The 18,021-nt window shown below is 36.1% G+C and overlaps 1 protein-coding gene across 1 annotated transcript; it reads right to left on the reverse strand.

The window, feature by feature from the left end:
• LOC135467840 (ras-related protein Rab-32B-like) lies at nucleotides 1-16,036 on the reverse strand. The gene is given in 10 exon segments (XM_064745729.1): nucleotides 1-4,376; nucleotides 5,087-5,195; nucleotides 5,829-5,903; nucleotides 6,314-6,341; nucleotides 6,687-6,719; nucleotides 7,056-7,112; nucleotides 11,057-11,088; nucleotides 11,090-11,154; nucleotides 13,764-13,796; nucleotides 15,916-16,036. Coding segments are annotated over 10 exon segments (684 nt in total). The 5' UTR covers nucleotides 16,010-16,036; the 3' UTR covers nucleotides 1-4,218.
• Between the last annotated feature and the right edge of the window lie 1,985 nt (nucleotides 16,037-18,021).

Below are 18,021 nucleotides of genomic sequence, written 5' to 3' on the forward strand. Positions count from 1 at the left end.
ATATAAAAGAACATGTATAAGTAAATATGGTGTATAACTGCCTCTACTTACAATAATACTGAACGTTGATTACATAAATGATGCCCCTAAATCAAGAAGTGTTCATACATCACTGACACTCTCATCAATATCACATAAAGGACACCTACAATGCAACACATGTACCTCACATTTACTGAACATGTTTACACCATATCTGTGTCTTTGGGAACAACTAGCATGTACTATTAAAGAAAACTACATCGCAGAACTCTTGAGGATACTCGAACCCCTCAGGGATGAAATTTGACCATTTTTTTTTTAATTTCACTTTTTTATTCTCCATTTTCTTATCTTTCTTCCCACTTAAAGTGAACACAAAGTCTGCCACTATATATAGAGAGATAAAAGGATATAGGACACAGTTATCACAGAAAAACGTGTAAAAAATTCTATAAAGTTCTGAAAGCCCAGATGATGAAGTTCAGCGCTGGGGACATGGCACTGACGGACAATTCACTCCTAGTAGCCATGTTGTAGTAGCCCTTATGAACTTGGTCAATCGCAAGCGCTGAGAGTGTCACGTGATAATTGCTGTCACGTCAAAAAACTTATCATCTCTTGATTGTCGGCGTGGTTTCTTACAGTGGACAAATGCAATAAATTGGATTTTGTGGTTAGTTTAAGTGTTAAACTGATGCATTTTGGACCAAACATTTATGGACAGGGAATTGAAAAAGGCTGGCTGTGTCACAATTACGTGTACATGTTGGCCGGAAGATTGCAGTAACTTGTCAGGGTGAAATGGCAAGAAAACCGCCCAGGGAGAGCCACTGCTTGAAGAAAAATATTGTGGCGTTGTGTAATTTATCCTTAGCAAAGTCAGATTTATTACGAAAATGTCTTCTGGAAATCTGCAGGAAAGAGTCTGTTATAAATCCAAAGGTCCTGCTATTGTCGGTAAATTCCCTGACGTCGAGTGAGTGAGTGCTTGGGGTTTAACGCCCTGACGTCGATACAGCCAGCCAAACCTAATGCAGGTCAAAGGTGTAAGGGCAAGGACGAGCAAGACTGCTAGAGCAAGACGCTTGAAGATGCCCACGAAGATTGCCCAGACCGATCGTCAGGCAAAGAGAAACATCGACACTTTGAAAATTGGACAGAATTGATACTCTTTGACCTGGTATTAGGCATTTCTGCTTGTATTTTCTCATTGGCATACTGTTTAATACCCACAGTACGGGAGAGCTCCTAGGTTTTGTGACATCACTCTAGACAGCTATAACATGGAAAAATGACATCACCAAATGAGTGGCTAGATACTGATGGTCATTTCCTATTTATTATGTTGATAAGAGGTGTAGAATTTTAAAATACTTTTAGAACATTTCTGGAATTCTGCTTTATGAATTAATTAATTCATCCTTACTGGCTGACTTTATATTCACTTTAAAGAAGAAAGCTAAATTTTGAGTTTTAAATACTTTAAAGTTGACCAAATGTATAGTGTCCTTTGAAAAAACACCCTGTTTTACTGTACTAGTATCTATAGTAGTAGTTATATTTTACTGATAAGAGCCTGCCATTGCTCAAATATCTATGTGTAAGAAAAAAACATAGGTTCCTGTAACCATGCAAGTTGATATTATGAGCATTAATTGCACAGGTTACGATTGTGAACTTCACTATTCATACAGTTAACAAATACACACTAATAACACGGAGACTTACATACAATCAACTTACACCCATGCAAACTGTACATACAATTAAAATAAATATTTGATCTCAGTCAAATTTGACCATGTTCTTTTCCCTGAGGCTCTCTACAATAATCCAGCAGTATACAGTCAATCAATCAATCACACAGTGTATATGAACCTTATCTTGGTATTCCCACAGAGGTTTTGAACGTCTTGTTCTTATCAAGGCATTCGAAACTGCAGTCGAAATACAAAGATGCAGAAAGTTGAGAAACCTCATTTGTTTCTTCTTTCTATCATTTTTTCACGTCAGAAAAATCTTACTTTTATATCTATACGTATACATTCATCTATATAATTAAAATAGAGTATTTAAAATAATGCATCTGCACAAATATCAAATACAATCAACAGTAGTGCCCATAATTAAGAATCTTGGTTTATGTATTTGGATTGTGGGTTTTACACCATACTCAAGGTTATGGTGGAAGAGAAATCAACATAGCCAGGGGAAACCCACAACTATAAGCAGGTTACTGGAAGAGCTTCCCACTTCCAAAACAACGCAAAAAACTAGAAAAAACAGCCCTTCTATGGTGTTAAAGGCATACCAGAGACAGTTGTTGCATAATGTCTTACATAATCCAAATAGGTTATTGATGACATAATTATTGGAGTCGTAGAGTGGGAATGTAATAACAATTATTGGAGTTGTAGAATGGACATGTAATGACATAATTACTGGAGTGGCACCGTGGAAATGTAATGACATAATTATTTGAGTGATACAGTGGAAATGTAATGACATAATTATTGGAATGATACAGCGGAAATGTAATGACATAATTATTGGAATGATACAGCGGAAATGTAATGACATAATTATTGGAGTGACACAATGGAAATGTAATGACATAATTATCAGCATGGGTACAGTGGAAATGTAATGGCATAATTACGAAAGTGGAACAGTGGAAATGTAATGACATAATTATCAGCCTGGGTACAGTGGAAATGTAATGACATAATTATTGGAATGATACAGCGGAAATGTAATGACATAATGATTGGAGTGATACAATGGAAATGTAATGACATCATTACTAAAGTGGGTACAGTGGAAATGTAATGACATCATTATTAGAGTGGGTACAGTGGAAATGTAATGACATCATTATTAGAGTGGGTACAGTGGAAATGTAATGACGTAATTGTTGAAGTTATTTAGTGGACATGTAGAGAGGAGGTATCTTAATTAGCCCTGATAAGGAGACAGAAATCCACAATGATCTCGGTTGAGCCTCGTTTCAACCATCTTCATTGAATCAAGCTGGCGATGTCCGACATCATCTACCTTGATTTACTGAGCCATGTTAACTCTTTACAGCTCTGAACTTTCCTTCATAAATATGCATGATTCATGGTCCAATCAGATTCCATCTTAGTTATTGACTATAAATGACAGGAGTTCACAACAATTCGGCACAACATATGGAATAAACTTATTTCACACTAGACATGGAGGTGCTAGCACAAAAATTAACTCCCTGCAAATCGATGTGTTAAGGGTTATCTGGGGGAAATTTTAGGGCATTTGTGATATCTTGTTAATAGCAGTAATGGAAATCTACATAATAACTCTAGAATATGGAAAAGAGCAGTGATTCATGTACATGTACCAATGGCTGCTCCGGATTTCTCCACTCCAGCATGTGAAAATAAACCACGAAATCCTTCAGTAAAGCATTAAACAATGATTGAATCAAAAATGACTTACACCAGTTATGCAAAAAACCAATATAACATCATGGAGAAAAAGTCCTAGATCAATTAAATGTATTCTAGCTGCCCTGATTTTAACCATTCGATGAGGAGTTTGTATTACATAATAATTAACACAGTGCCAGTGTTGGCATGGTTGGAGTGGAAGGTTGTAATAAAATTGTCAGGAACAATTCTGCAATGTTAGCCTCCAGGGGTTGATTCTGCATAGCCATTTCTCACTTACATGTACATCAAAATTTGAAATATGATCTCGAAGCTTATATTTGGGCTATAGATATGTTAGAAGTTAAAATTTTGCCCACCTCATCGATAACACCTCATCTTAAGGCAAAATATGTCCAAATTCTAATTTCTAGTACCAAACACTAAGCATTGAGAAGAATTTTTAAATTTTGACTTGCGTCAGAAACAGCTTTGAAGAATCAGCCCCACCACCATATTTTAAACCTTCTGGCCTCCTGACAAACTGGGCTTATATTACTGCTTTACTGGACATAAGTATTAATGTACAAGTACAATGACTAGTATATTAACTTGTAACAGGTAACAGAAAGTTAAAAATGTTACACGAAGTTTCTGAACAACATGTATGGTTTAAAAAGTTACATCATGAACAGAGCTATTTTTTACCTTGAATAAAAAAACTCCCAATCCTGTATTATAAATAATTGTGACATAATATCCACTTTTTATACCTGCAAAATACTGGGTAAAAGCACCTTTGTTTTCAGAAACTGTTCATGTTTGTACATCATGACTTGCAGCATCTGCTCTTCGGTTCTGTGAGGTCATCTTCACTGTCTGAATCATTATCAATCATGACACTTTGCAGTCTGATAGCTTCCCCTGGTTGCTGGCTTTCCGACGGTAGAGTCAAAATGTGTTCTATCAGATATTTCATGGCTTCATCTGTTGTGAAAGTGAACATGATTATTTGGTTGTAGTTGAGTGTGCGGTTATGGCTTATGGGACTTAAAGGTTGGTTTATTGGGTTGAAGCATACTTAAGACTTTAATCAGCAACATTTGCAATGCCTCACTTAGAACTCAATACAACAGACAGATGTCATTTACTGGTCTGTCAGGTGTCAGTATCATATGGGTATAGTTGTATCTGGTGTCTTGGCATGGTCCTCCAGTGAGGCAGCTCTGTGTAAATATTTCTACATAATTTTTCTGTTACAAAAAGGACAATATCATAATATTATCACTACGTTGAAAGCCACTGTAAACCCTCATTACACAAACAAATTGATTTTGCTCAGCACAGTTTTGGAATAGTTTAGGATTGACAGGTATGAGGCAAGTAAAACATGAACTCCGGCTAAGAGAAGGGCCCTGTTTCTTCAAACTTTTCACATGTTCACCTGGTGTTATTTAAGCCTATTCTGAGGATTACTCTATCTACACTACAAGCAAAATATTTTCTGTGAAGCCCCCATGTCGGCAAACCCACGAAAACATGAATCCTCACAATTATTAAAATATAAAGGTGGATAAATTGCATTTAAATTTGACCTCAAACATGCACAAAGGTTGAAGAAATAGGGTAGTTCAAAGGTCATTAATGCTGAACACAATCTAATTCGGTATAAAGGGGCTCCATTTCCATGCACCTACCTATATTTAAGCCGGTTTTGGCTGATGTTGGGAACCATCCAAGGAAGTTGTGTTCCCGGCAATACTTGCTCAAGTAAGTCGTATCTATCTGAACCTCATCCAAGTCACACTGAAAACAAAAAACAAAACTTTCATCACAGGTTGGAGTTTTGTTGGAATGTTGTATTGCCATGCCACATTCCTCTAGAACTTGCCTACATTAGAAATTGTTCAATGTATTTGCTTACATTTTTATAATATAGAAGAAGTTATTTTCCGTAAATAAATAAAGAAGGAAAGCAATCATTAAATCAGAAAAACTTGATATTACGCAGATCAGACTGGTTTATAAAGGTGATCCTGGGTTACAAAAAATGAACCTGTACACAAAATTTGATAAAAATCATACCATACTGGACGTTATTGTGAGGAAAGCAACAACCAATAAGAACCACAGAATTCATTAAATATGCAGGACCAGTACATATATATCAGGCTCAGTGGTTTTCTTGATCTGACGTTCTAGTAAAATTGTGCAAAAAATGTTATAAAAACTGGACAATACTTGAAGCAATAAACACAGGTCCGATAAAAATGCAAGAAATTATTAAATATACAAAAACTTATGTCCACTTGTTTCTTTTTTTAACTGAATCTGAGTTGGTTACATAAAATGAGCCCTGCACACATTTTATAAAAACTGGACAATATTTAGCAATTTTTACTTTAAAACCAATAACCAATGAGAATCAAGTACAGTTACCTTATTGGCCAACAGCAGAACTGGCACTGGTTGCTCATTGGCTAACATAACCTTGGAATTGACATCATTTAACCACTACAAACACACACAAGAAAATATTTCTTTAGAATGTTGAAATCCAAATTGTCAGTAATGCTGATGAGCCACGAAAATGACACAGATGTATTATGTATAATGTACACAAAACCAATTGTAATACAAGTAACATGACACTTTATATCAGGAACAGTTCATCCTTCTACATCATGCATTTATGTTTACAGAATTGGTCATTTCTCTCTTTTTGTTTAGATTAAGGTCAACTTTACAACTTAAAATTGTTACTAAACTGAACCTGTCCTGAATCGGTCCTAGCTCCCATGAGCTCAAATTAGTAAACTTTTAGTCTGCCTTCAAAGCATATTTCAAGATAGCATATCAAACCAATAATTGTTCATATTTTAAAAAACAGTAAGCCCTCTCAAATTAATTAAGTTTTAGTTTACCTTCAAAACTGAGTCAAATGTGGCAGGTCTGGAAATAAATTTAAAGATACTGTACCAAAACGATAATTGTTGATCTGTTTTTCAAAAATCCCCAATAATTACTAAGTCCAATTCATCAACTAATAACTGATACAGATACATATATATAGTAACTGTATGTAAAAATTAAACCATGCATAACTGTAAATATGCGTACAAATACACTAACCAGAGTAAATACTGAAGAGCTAAAATGAGTAAAATTACCTCTGTGATATTCTTGGATAATTAGCTTGTCACAAATATACAAAAGGTAGCGCAGGCAACAATGGTAAAAGTGAGATAGATGTGCAATGTAGATTTTGCACAAGTTTGGTGAAATAAATTACTATACCTGGACAAATCAAAAACTATAATGGCCGCTATTCTGAAAGTATGAAAGAAAGTACTATAATTAATTAATTAAAGACTGACCTCACAAAATATAAAACTGTGTAGTTTTCTTTTTACATACATGTACATACACTACACAACGTGTTTCACCTAAAGCATTTTTAAGTTATGCACTTTTGGTTGATTCAAACTGATTTATCCACTTTACGGTCAATTTAAACACTTTTTGATAAGTTCAATTTTGAATTTCTAATCAGAAGAACTTAAGTGATGGAATCAAATTCTATCACTGAAAGGTCGTTATGTGTAACCGAAAATGTATTTTTACATACCAAACCTTACATGCTGTTCCAAATAAAATGTAACTTACGCATACTTGTAATATACTCGAGTCATGTGACCAAACCTCTCATGCCCAGCAATATCCCTTCCAAAATAAAACAAAGGCATACAAGGCATTCAGAGAACACCAATAGCTCTTCTGATTAAACAGTTCATAAAACTCCATGATGTTCAAGTGAGGTGATACATTCAGATACTGTTCTCAAATTAGACAGTGCTACGATCTTGCCATTAAATTTATTTATTTATTTGATTGGTGTTTTATGCCATACTCAAGAATATTTCAATTATACGATGGCGTCCAGCATTATGGTGGGAGGAAACCGGGCAGAGCCCGGGGGAAACCCATGACCATCCGCAGGTTTCTTGCCAGTAAATCAATAAGAAAGACCAAAATCATTACACTGTCACAACTATGACTGTTTATCCTATGTATAAAGATTGCATAAAGAAGTGATTTCATATGATACAGTTGTAAATTGATGCGGTGGTAAAAGACAGCATTATGGGCAGTGGTCTTTGTGTGCAAACTGAGAACAGCATTTGGTAATTCACGCAATGTGGGTGGGCAACTGCAAGCCTTTGAATGGTTAAGCAAATGTTGAACCATAGTATTTAAAACTTCCTAGTGGGAGAGTTCAAGCTGAAGCACCAACTGGTTGGAGTGGTCTTTGAAATGCAAATGGGTATAAAATCTGTGTTTACAGTAGGGCAGAGTGAGTCCACAAAAGGAAAAATGATGACAAATCTGGTAAAATTGTTAGAGGAACATGGATATCAATACCCTTTTTGTTCTCATACATGTAGGCAGGCCTGTGCACAAAAAGGAGTTTTCTGGATTACAAGAAATAGGTAAATTTGGCCAAAAAAAAAAAAAAAAACTCACAGGGACCCCATGTACAAGAAACTGTAACTCTGGAGGATTTCTAGAAAACATGTGTTAATCAGAGAAAACAAAGCTCATATAAATGGTAAACTTTACACTGAAAGTCAATCAAAATGACTGGAAAACATTCACAAAACCAATAAAACTAAAACCAATAAAAAAGCTCAACCTTACATCAGTACACACTATCCATGACCTCTTAAATACTGAAAGCAAAAAAAAAAAAACCATAAAAAAAAGCAACTTTCTATCACTGTATGTTTGAGCTTAAAAAACCCCATAATCTTCCATGTGAGTATGTACATTTCAACATCATACAAGTGCCTTAGACTAGGGTAAAAAGTATTTAATCTTCCATTCGAGTATATACATTTACACACTATACCTTAGATACCTTAGGGGGCCTGCATGGCTCAGTTGGGTGGCACACTAGTGCAGCTTAATGACCCACAAGCCTCTCACCAATGTGGTCGCTGCGAGTTCAAGCCCAGTTCATGCTGGCTTCCTTTCCAGCCATACGTAGGAAGGTGTGCCGGCAACCTGCGGATGGTCATGGGTTTCCCCTGGTCTCTGCCTGGTTTCCTCCCACCGCACGGTGTGAAAGACCAATCAATTAAATTAGATACCTTAGGGAGCTAAAAAAAAAATAAAATTTAATCTTCCAAGTGAGTATAACAAGCCATTGACTTGTTCTCAAGGTTGGGTCTGTCGGTTGTCCCACAAAAAAAAATTTTTTTTTTGACCTGTGAAATAAGTAAAACACAAAATGATCTAAAACTTCCCCTGTCAGCTACGTCCTCATAGCCTGAGTTGGGGGCAGCATGATATATGAGATATTAGCCCCCCCACCCCCTTAATTAGACTTCTTGGACACTTACGCTGGTTATCCGCACCATATGCGGGTCAAGAACAGTACTTGACAGTGAGGCTTAAAGATTTCCCGACCAGTCACACCTTTGTTTTTACTCATGAATTAAAGTGAATAAAGTATCACGCGACAATTGCAACAAACCTGTATATTCCACAAATGTCCACGCTAACCAGGCTACTTCACGTGTTACTTCTCAGGTTGACAGGCTAAATTTGTGGGTTACACTTGCTGGTCTCAATTAAATCGGCAAATGCTTAATTGTTGAGGTTAAGTGGAGGTCACCCGTTGATTATCCGGGGAACGGCGTTGTCCGTTCACCTCCCCGCAAATAAAAATGAAATTAACAAATCGACATACAAAGCTATTTCAGCGATATAGGTCTGATTGGTAAGTATCAGTCGTCAAGCTCTCGTAAAACAGCAGTCGAGTTTGCCACATTTCATGCAGGTATTATTTCGGTACAATCGAAACATTTCTTCAATTTCATTTCAGAATTCTATTTTCCCGCCTCATCAAATCATGTACCTTCAGTTCAATACACAAAACACATTTCGGCAAAGTTTCCAAGACTAGATATACCACCTGTTCTAACCTCGTTCTTACATTGTTGTGACAGCCGACTGCCATGCACCCCGATGGCACATGCGTGTAATTGTAACTGACAGCTTACCGATTTCAACACTTGGAAAAGTCACAGTTCTGAAATCTCCCGCCGAATCTTGACTAGCAGACAGAGGTCCATTAATTTACATACACGTGCTCAGTTAAATACATGTACAGCAATTTTTGTGAGACCACTAAGGACCTGGCTACCAAAGCATTTCAGCAAAGCCATGTAGTCATGTATTTCAGTGGTTTACACAACACACCTAACCTTTTTACAGTGAGTAGAATTAAAAACAATTGACAGATCGGGTCTGTGGTCTCTGCTGTGATTGACGGGTCGCCTAAACTATGTTGAAACTTCAAAGACTATACCCAGAGCTGTGCGAAAGGCTGGGATTAGCCATGATGTCAATACAATTCAGCCGTCTATATTTGAATACTCAACAGGCTATAGTTTTGCACCTCTTCTCCCAAATTTCCATATAATGAATGCTATTGTTAGATCATCAAGGCTTTCACTACTAACGTGTGATCACGAGTTCTGATTCAAGCCAATTGCGTGAAAATGGATTTTCTTACTCCAACAAGGGCAAACCTGTAAAGCTGAACCTAATCGGGGTAAGTCAGAGCAGTGAAGTATTGTATTTATATTTGTAAAGTAGCTTCTGACATGCATATGGGTATTTGTTTACTTTAGACTCCACACATATTCATCGTTTCGTGATGTTTCGAAATACCTGTACGCTTATCAATGTTGGCCTATTTGTTACAGTTCCACTGTCTCACCGTAATCCGCCGTTTTGGCACATCGTCCTCCTCACAACCTCTACCAGTGAAACCATATGTGAAACATTCATTCTGGTAGAAAATATGTAGAGATGGTACTAGCAACATTTCATTGCTCATTCAGCACAAAAGGCGTGAGATGTGCATTCTGGCAGTAGCTATAGCGATTCTACGAGAGCTAACAGCAGTATGTTCAGTGAAGCTTAAGCATGTTTATTGGTCTTTTCACAGCTATGTAAAACCCTGTGAACACACTGCATAGATCCGCACTGCCCCCCAGCTGTGTCCAATTTCCAGGAATCACAATTAACCACAAGGAATCATGGGATACACTTTTTGAATCATCTGTTAAACTCATGATTTACGGTACGACCAGTTCATTGAAACTTAATTCCAATGTATGTAGCATCTACTGCACCAGTGCATGATTAAAACTCAACTCTAGAAATACTCAGTGTGTTTCACTGTTGGAAGGTTGACTTGTTTAGCTATGTATAAACAGCCCTCTTCTTGTACTGGCAAAGTGATCATAGGGAAATCCTGGTCTGTATTTGATGGAAATGTGCAGTACTGTAGCATTTTTAATACACTGTGATCTAGGAAATCATTTCAGACTACACGGACCTCAGACTTTACCATATTTCTATTTCTTTACTATATATACACAAGGTCATTAAGCTGCAGGGACATCATTTTACAAGCTGACAAGGTCAGCATGCTGCAAGCATATTACACAGGGTAAATATGCAACAGGGTTATTACGCAAAACTAGGATTAGCTGCAGGGATGTTCTGTGAGAGGCTGAGTATGCTTCAAGGTCATTATACACTATCAAAAATGAGGCAATTCATCATATTGCACCCCTTCATACTGAACTTACCATAGTTGTAAATTTACTTTTGTTTTAGAGTCCCCAGTCTATAGATTTTAAAGAAAAATCCACACCTATTGTTAACTTGTAATTTGGCGAAAAGGAACCTGAAAGAAACAAAGATGAATTCACAAAAGAAAAATCCACACCTATTGTTAACTTGTAATTTAGCGAAAAGGAACCTGAAAGAAAACAAAGATGAATTCACAAAAGAAAAATCCACACCTATTGTTAACTTGTAATTTAGCGAAAAGGAACCTGAAAGAAAACAAAGATGATTCACAAAAGAAAATCCACACCTATTGATACTTGTAATTTAGCGAAAAGGAACCTGAAAGAAACAAAAGATGATTCACAAAAGAAAAATCCACACCTATTGTTAACTTGTAATTTGGCGAAAAGGAACCTGAAAGAAACAAAGATGAATTCACAAAAGAAATTATATTCCATCTGAGGTTACAAAGACTAGTATGAAGTCCATAATGAAATAATAGAGCACAGATTTTATCTAATTTAACAGTTCCAAAAGTTGCAAAAGTGATGGGCCAACATATGCTCACCCTCTCCTCAATTTTTCAGCCTAACCATAGAAAAAAAATTTTAATTTTGGGTGTTGAAACATTTCATTTAAAAAGAATTAACGCACTGTAATTTTATTGGTCAGATACTTTAATCTGGTATAACACACTGTAATTTTATTGGTCAGATACTTAATCTGGATAAAAGCGATCAAGTCATTATTGAAAATTAGAATTTTGTAATTTGCAAAATCAGGCTACGTAACTCAGCATTCAAAACCGAGTTAATACATATACATTTATACCTGGCAATGGCGTCTTCTCCTCCAGCTTTCTGCAAAACTCAAAGCAGTATTTGCCCTATCTTGTGGCATATTTTCAGGAAGGCAATAATACTTACTAAGCTAATGTTTGATGAAGTCATGCCTACAAGTTTTCTATCACAAAAAACGTTATGTTTTTATCATATTGCTTAATAGAACTACAAAACATTTGAAATTCAACATTAAAAACATTACTCTCTTGTGGAGCTGCTGATTACAAATCCATTGTTATTTCTTTACCTACAGGTATCTAAATAGTTTTGTTGCAGATTGTGATTCAAGCGCGAAAAATTGCATTTTTGATAGTCACATGACAGAAAAGCTGAAAGTTAGTCACCTGAAAGGGTTGCATGTATATGTGCTATTTATATGCTACAAGTTTTGAGTTGCCTTGATAAACAAAAGAGTTGTCACGTTTCAAATAACTGAAAACAGCCAATTCTGTATAGCCGTATATTACATGTACAGTTTGAAATGCATGTACAGAGTTCATCCATTTACTATTAACGTTTCACATAGAGCGCCACGCTGCTTCTCAATGGATGCTGCATGGACTGTGGCAGGGACATTCCTGTATTGAGGCAGAAGCTGCAAATAGTGTGCAAAGAACATCTTGGAAGCCATAAAACTGCGGGCAGTTCCAGTCAACAAAGTAAGTACATATATGTAAACATGGAAGTGATCCGATAACTACATTTGTGCCAAAATGTGCAATTATACTTAATCACAACCTGGAGGATTGGATATTTTTTCTGTTAAAATACGTTTTCAAGAGCTTCTGGAGCCTTGGCAGCTCGTGGACCCTCGCCTCACTGGTTGGGATTGTGGGGAATCCCCCCCCCCCCCTTCATCCTCCAACTTTTCCTATGCTTTCTACGACTACGTGATACCTGTAAGTATATTTCATTAAAAAAAATGCAATTTGGAGGGACAAAATGTCTTCATGAACAATTAGAATAAAGCCCTAACTGAGGTAAACTGAAAAGAGGCTGAATTTCTAACTCTCACACTCTTGTTGCTGATGCTCTTGTTTTACTCTCTATGCTACAGTTTTTTTTTCAACAATTAAATCAAAATATGGCCTATAAAACCCACTATACAAACATTTACCTGCAGTTTGTTGGATGAAAAAATTAAATGGTATATTTTCTTTCTGATGACCCTTACTTTATTTGATTTTTTGTTTTTTTTTTTTATTCTCATTTTCTTCTCTTTAAATCTGGTATGCAATTTCTAAAGGCAATATGAAAACAGTTATAATATATATATATATATATATATATATATATATATATATATATTAATACATGTTGCATGTAAATAGAAATGAACACAAGATGTTCCTATCATATGGATGACACACATCTTAGAAATCACACTGGTCGCTTTGTTGTGATGCTTGAACTGCAGCCTTCTCAAACGTTATAGCAATTTCATTAGAAATTAAGCTGTTTTCTCGAGCAGTGTGCTTATATTTGTTTGAAAAATATTGAAGACAAAAAAAACAAAACAAAAAGAAAACAAGATTGATGCATTTCATTTGAAATGTGTTCTAAACAACTATTTAGTTATTACATTTAGTTAGGCAAGCAATGCTAGATCTAAATGGATTTCGTTGGTCTTATATTTTTTTCTTTTTTATCATGCATGTAACTCATTTGTCTGGCCTGAAATACCATGACAAAACGCTGAGTGTAAAACAAAAAGAATTAATCAGAATACATAGTTAGAATGTTCTCATGAGGTAGTTTGGCACTGACATGATTGATGCTTGATTACATTGCATGAAATTGTTGTTCATTCATTAAAATTATAAATGAACCTTCACATGTACACATACATGTTTATCCACTTGAATTATTCACATGTACTTACCTTCTGTGTATCTTCTTATTATTGATGTCTTACCTGCAGGAAAGAAAAAGTCAAGTGTTATTTATATATACTGTTGCGTTGTACACATGAGTCTGAATTGTACCTCAAACTGCAGCTTACTCAATCTATGGCTGCCTTGTGCAAGACGCTCCAGACCTGCAAGAAGAGGGGAGGATCAGCAGAGGTTTGTTGTCCATTCCTGAAGACAGATAGTGTGAAGCGATAAAAAAAACATGGATCATATTCAGAAATAGACCCAGACTAGGGACAAACACATTATTTGGCAGGCAGTATAAGCACATTAAGGACAACATGTGAAGTACAGAACTGTTCAAGGCAAGCTTATGCAACTACTAGTTGCTGAGCCGGGTAACTCTTATCTAGCAACACAGCGGCGAGAGTTATGTCAAAAGAGCTCCAAATGTGTTGGATTGACGGTAAGAACATTTACCGCCGTTCATACATGCATTAAATCTTCCCTAGAATAAATCAACCTCAACCATGTGGTCTCTGTAATGAACAAACCTGTTAATCTAACCAAACCAAAATGGTTCATGACATTTATAGTATCTACATGATCAGCAGATAATCAGAGTATACTCTGTATACTACTAGATTTAACTAGATTAAAACACACATATATATGTGCTATTTGTGTGCCAAACGAAGGATTCACATTGACAGTCTGTATTCTAGCTCTCAGCAGTGACCATAAGTACAAGAGAATACAGTGTTTTAGGAGCGTAACACAGAGATCCTTCAGTATTACAATACTGTTTTTACAAATACTATCACATTCATTCAAATCTGTTCATGAAAAATAATCACATTTTCCAAACCTATACCATATATAGCAGTTCATAAGTTACTGAAATGGCGAACGCAGCGCAGTAGATGCTGAAAATGTCCATTTGTGTCAGTTTGTGTCAGTCATAGTGGTAAATGTTCCTTATCTCAATCCAACAAATATGGGGCTGTTTCTCTCTGTAAGTTACTCTAAGACTTTAAAAATGGTAACTTGCTGCTGCCTCGCTAGATGACTAGTAGCATGGCACGGTGTCAGTATAACGTGACTGAGTGGATTTGTCAAGCCCTGTTGTCTTCAGAATGATGCTTCAGTGGCACCACCACTTTGGCCATATGGACTCTCCCTGTCACAAGAACATAGTATATACACATGTCCCTAATGACCCCTCTTTGTCACATGACTACAAAATTATTTCATTCATTCCTACGTACATGTACGCTAGCCCTCATACTGGAGAGGAAGCCAGCACGAGCTGCACTTGAACTCGCAGCAGGTGTATAGGGACAAGTTGGTGGGTGGGGGGGGGGGGGGGGTAGGGGAGCAAGTAGGTGGGTAATGCCCTGAGGCTAAACTTGTCTGGATGGAGTCCACAATGTCAGTCACAGTGAAAACTGTCTGCATTGCAAGAAAAGGGATCAGCAGTATGACACCATTAGCATGTAGGAATGTCTGTTCCCCCAAAAATGATATGAAATAGGCATTCCCAAATGCCACCACATTCTTAAGAAATTCTTTCTGGAAAAGTAATCAGAATGTATCTAGCCTTCAAATATGATAGAGTCAATGGCCAGCAGTACACTAAACTTTAGAAATCAGCAAAAACCAACATTTCGCCCACTTAACTACTCCAAGATTGCTCAGTAGGTTTGGTAACAATTTTGTTCGGTCTGAAACTAACATCAGAGCACGCTCTATTTAAAAATCTGACGCACTAGCCGTGTTGGCTAATCACAAGCACAATGTCGGCCAGTTATTTCCTAGGCTGTGCGGACCCAAAATTCCTTGGTGATGCTCAAAACGAACGGCTATACTGACAGCCGCAACACATTTGACAAGGGCAGGTAACTGCATCAGGTTTAAAATGAGGAGAGCTCTGACGTTGGTTTGGGTCCTTGTGGCAGGAAAAAAATTTGCCAAACCTAACGTCAGAGCAATCTTGGATTACCACTGTTATTTATCACGGGTCCCCCTCTCGCGAGGAACCCGGGTGCTTGAAACTATGCCGGTGTACACATACAATTACGGTACCTAAAGAAACTCACTTCACTGGACTGCGTTCGTTAATAAACTCCGTTTGCATCTGAACTTTGAAGATTCATGTCATTACGAGTCATGGTTTCTTACCCACGCCAAATTCTCCAATGACAAGCACTTTATAGAGATGTTCGTGCCCACTGACGTTCTGCTTTGCATCGCCAGCATCCAGCAGGTCAGCCATTTTCTTCTGTATGCATCATGTGATCACGCCACATGACTTGATTCGAGAGCACTAAAGGGGTGGCGGTACACTCTTTAAAGCGCATGCGTTGCTCAATACCTTTCGCTTTTCATCACGCAATCAAGAGAAACTTGCACTCCACCACGAAAAAGTGGGCCTAATCACGTGACTACATTAAAACATACTGCCAATGCGCAAGACATAGTCACAGTGTGATCTCACACATCACCTATCGTCACAACAGCTCGTGATGCAACAAAGAATGAACCACAAACGAACGCTGCCTGTTGAACATGTGCCCAGGCAAGTAGGCATTAAATGTAAGTGTGCATATTGTACATATATTTTTGTTTCTTTTCAAATAATTCTTAACACGGTTTGTAGTTCTGGGCCTGGTTGTTCGAAACTGTTTGAAAACTTAATACCAGATTTAACTTTAAACCAAGTCTTCAATTTTGTACTTATCTCAAAATAAAGGCATAACAGTATATTCAATATGAAATTAGTCTGCTGCTGTTATACTTTAGATTTTGGCCAACTGTACTGACTGCTGAAGTTGGCTAAAATGTTAATTATAAAATTTGACGTAATACCGGTATTAACTAATACACTTTTGAACAACTGGTCTCAGTGTATTAAGTTCATGAATAATATATCATTGGCCTATCAATGATATATTATTTATTGCATATTGTGCATAGTGTTGTTTTCTTTTCAAATACTTCCTTTTAAGAATTTGTTAGGTAATTTTTAGGCAATGAGATGTTTTCAACGTGATCCACAGTTTGTTATTTTGTTTTGTTGTATTAAATTTAGTATTAACTAAATAAATTCATAATGTTAACAGTTTTACTGAGAGCCATTTAGCTGCCGTTTAAAATAAATAAATAAATATATATATATATATATATATATATATATATATATATATATATATATATATATATATATATATATAGGAAAAAAAATAATAAAACGCCTTCTTAACTTTCTACATTCTGTTATATTCCAAATGCAGTTTCAAACTTCATGTTATTTTCAAGCCATATTCCTTGAAAATAACATGAAGTTTGAAACTGCAGTTCCCTATGTAAATTCTCCTCACCAGGGGATCTTGGATCTTTCTCCATTTCTTCAAATATATATATATATATATATATATATATATATATATATATATATATATATATATATATATATATATATATATATATGATCGGTGAAGTTACAAGGTAAAATAAAATACTAGTAGCCACTGTTATTATGTACATAGCTTAAAATATACCCTAATTTAACAGGGCGCAGTGTAGTGGGAGATGGCCCATTACCATTCCCTTCTTGTCCCTTCCTACCCAATTAGTGTTATGTTTTAGAGTATATATATATATATATATATATATATATATATATATATATATATATATATATATATATATATATATATATATATACTTTAGTGACTTTTCATGTTGGTGAAAATAAATCTTATTAAACCAATAAATCAATGAAATTATTATAAAATAGTAACAAATTGCATCTTCTTTGGCAGATTTTTGCCTCTATTTATAGCAAATTCATAAAAATATATCTGCAAATTTTAAGTCCATCTGGTTTAAGTATGCACAGATAAATAAGCATTTATTTATAAATTCTGAACCATGTGAAGGTCATGCATTCTCAAGGGCATTTCCCTCAAAGCAGGCTGGTTATAACTTGTGGTGGCTTACAAAAAGGGAGACATGAAGACTGACTCCATGCAACGCGACACCAAAGCAAACGTTAAACAAGATGAAGTAGAAAAAGGTGTTGATTTAAAAAGATGAAGACAAATGCATAGTTGAGACAGAAGTGAAAAAAAAAAGTTGCCATGACAAGTATATGGCTGATTCTGCTTTTTTTAGTTTGATAAGTGCATCACAGATTTATTAAATGTAATTGGTCGTATTCCTTCAGCCTGTTTTGCTTCTTCTCATTATGTACTAATTTGTGAAACGAGCCTGGGCGAAGAAAGT

The sequence above is a fragment of the Liolophura sinensis genome, chromosome 6 (genome assembly GCF_032854445.1).
Source record: "Liolophura sinensis isolate JHLJ2023 chromosome 6, CUHK_Ljap_v2, whole genome shotgun sequence".
Taxonomy (NCBI): Eukaryota; Metazoa; Mollusca; class Polyplacophora; order Chitonida; family Chitonidae; genus Liolophura; species Liolophura sinensis.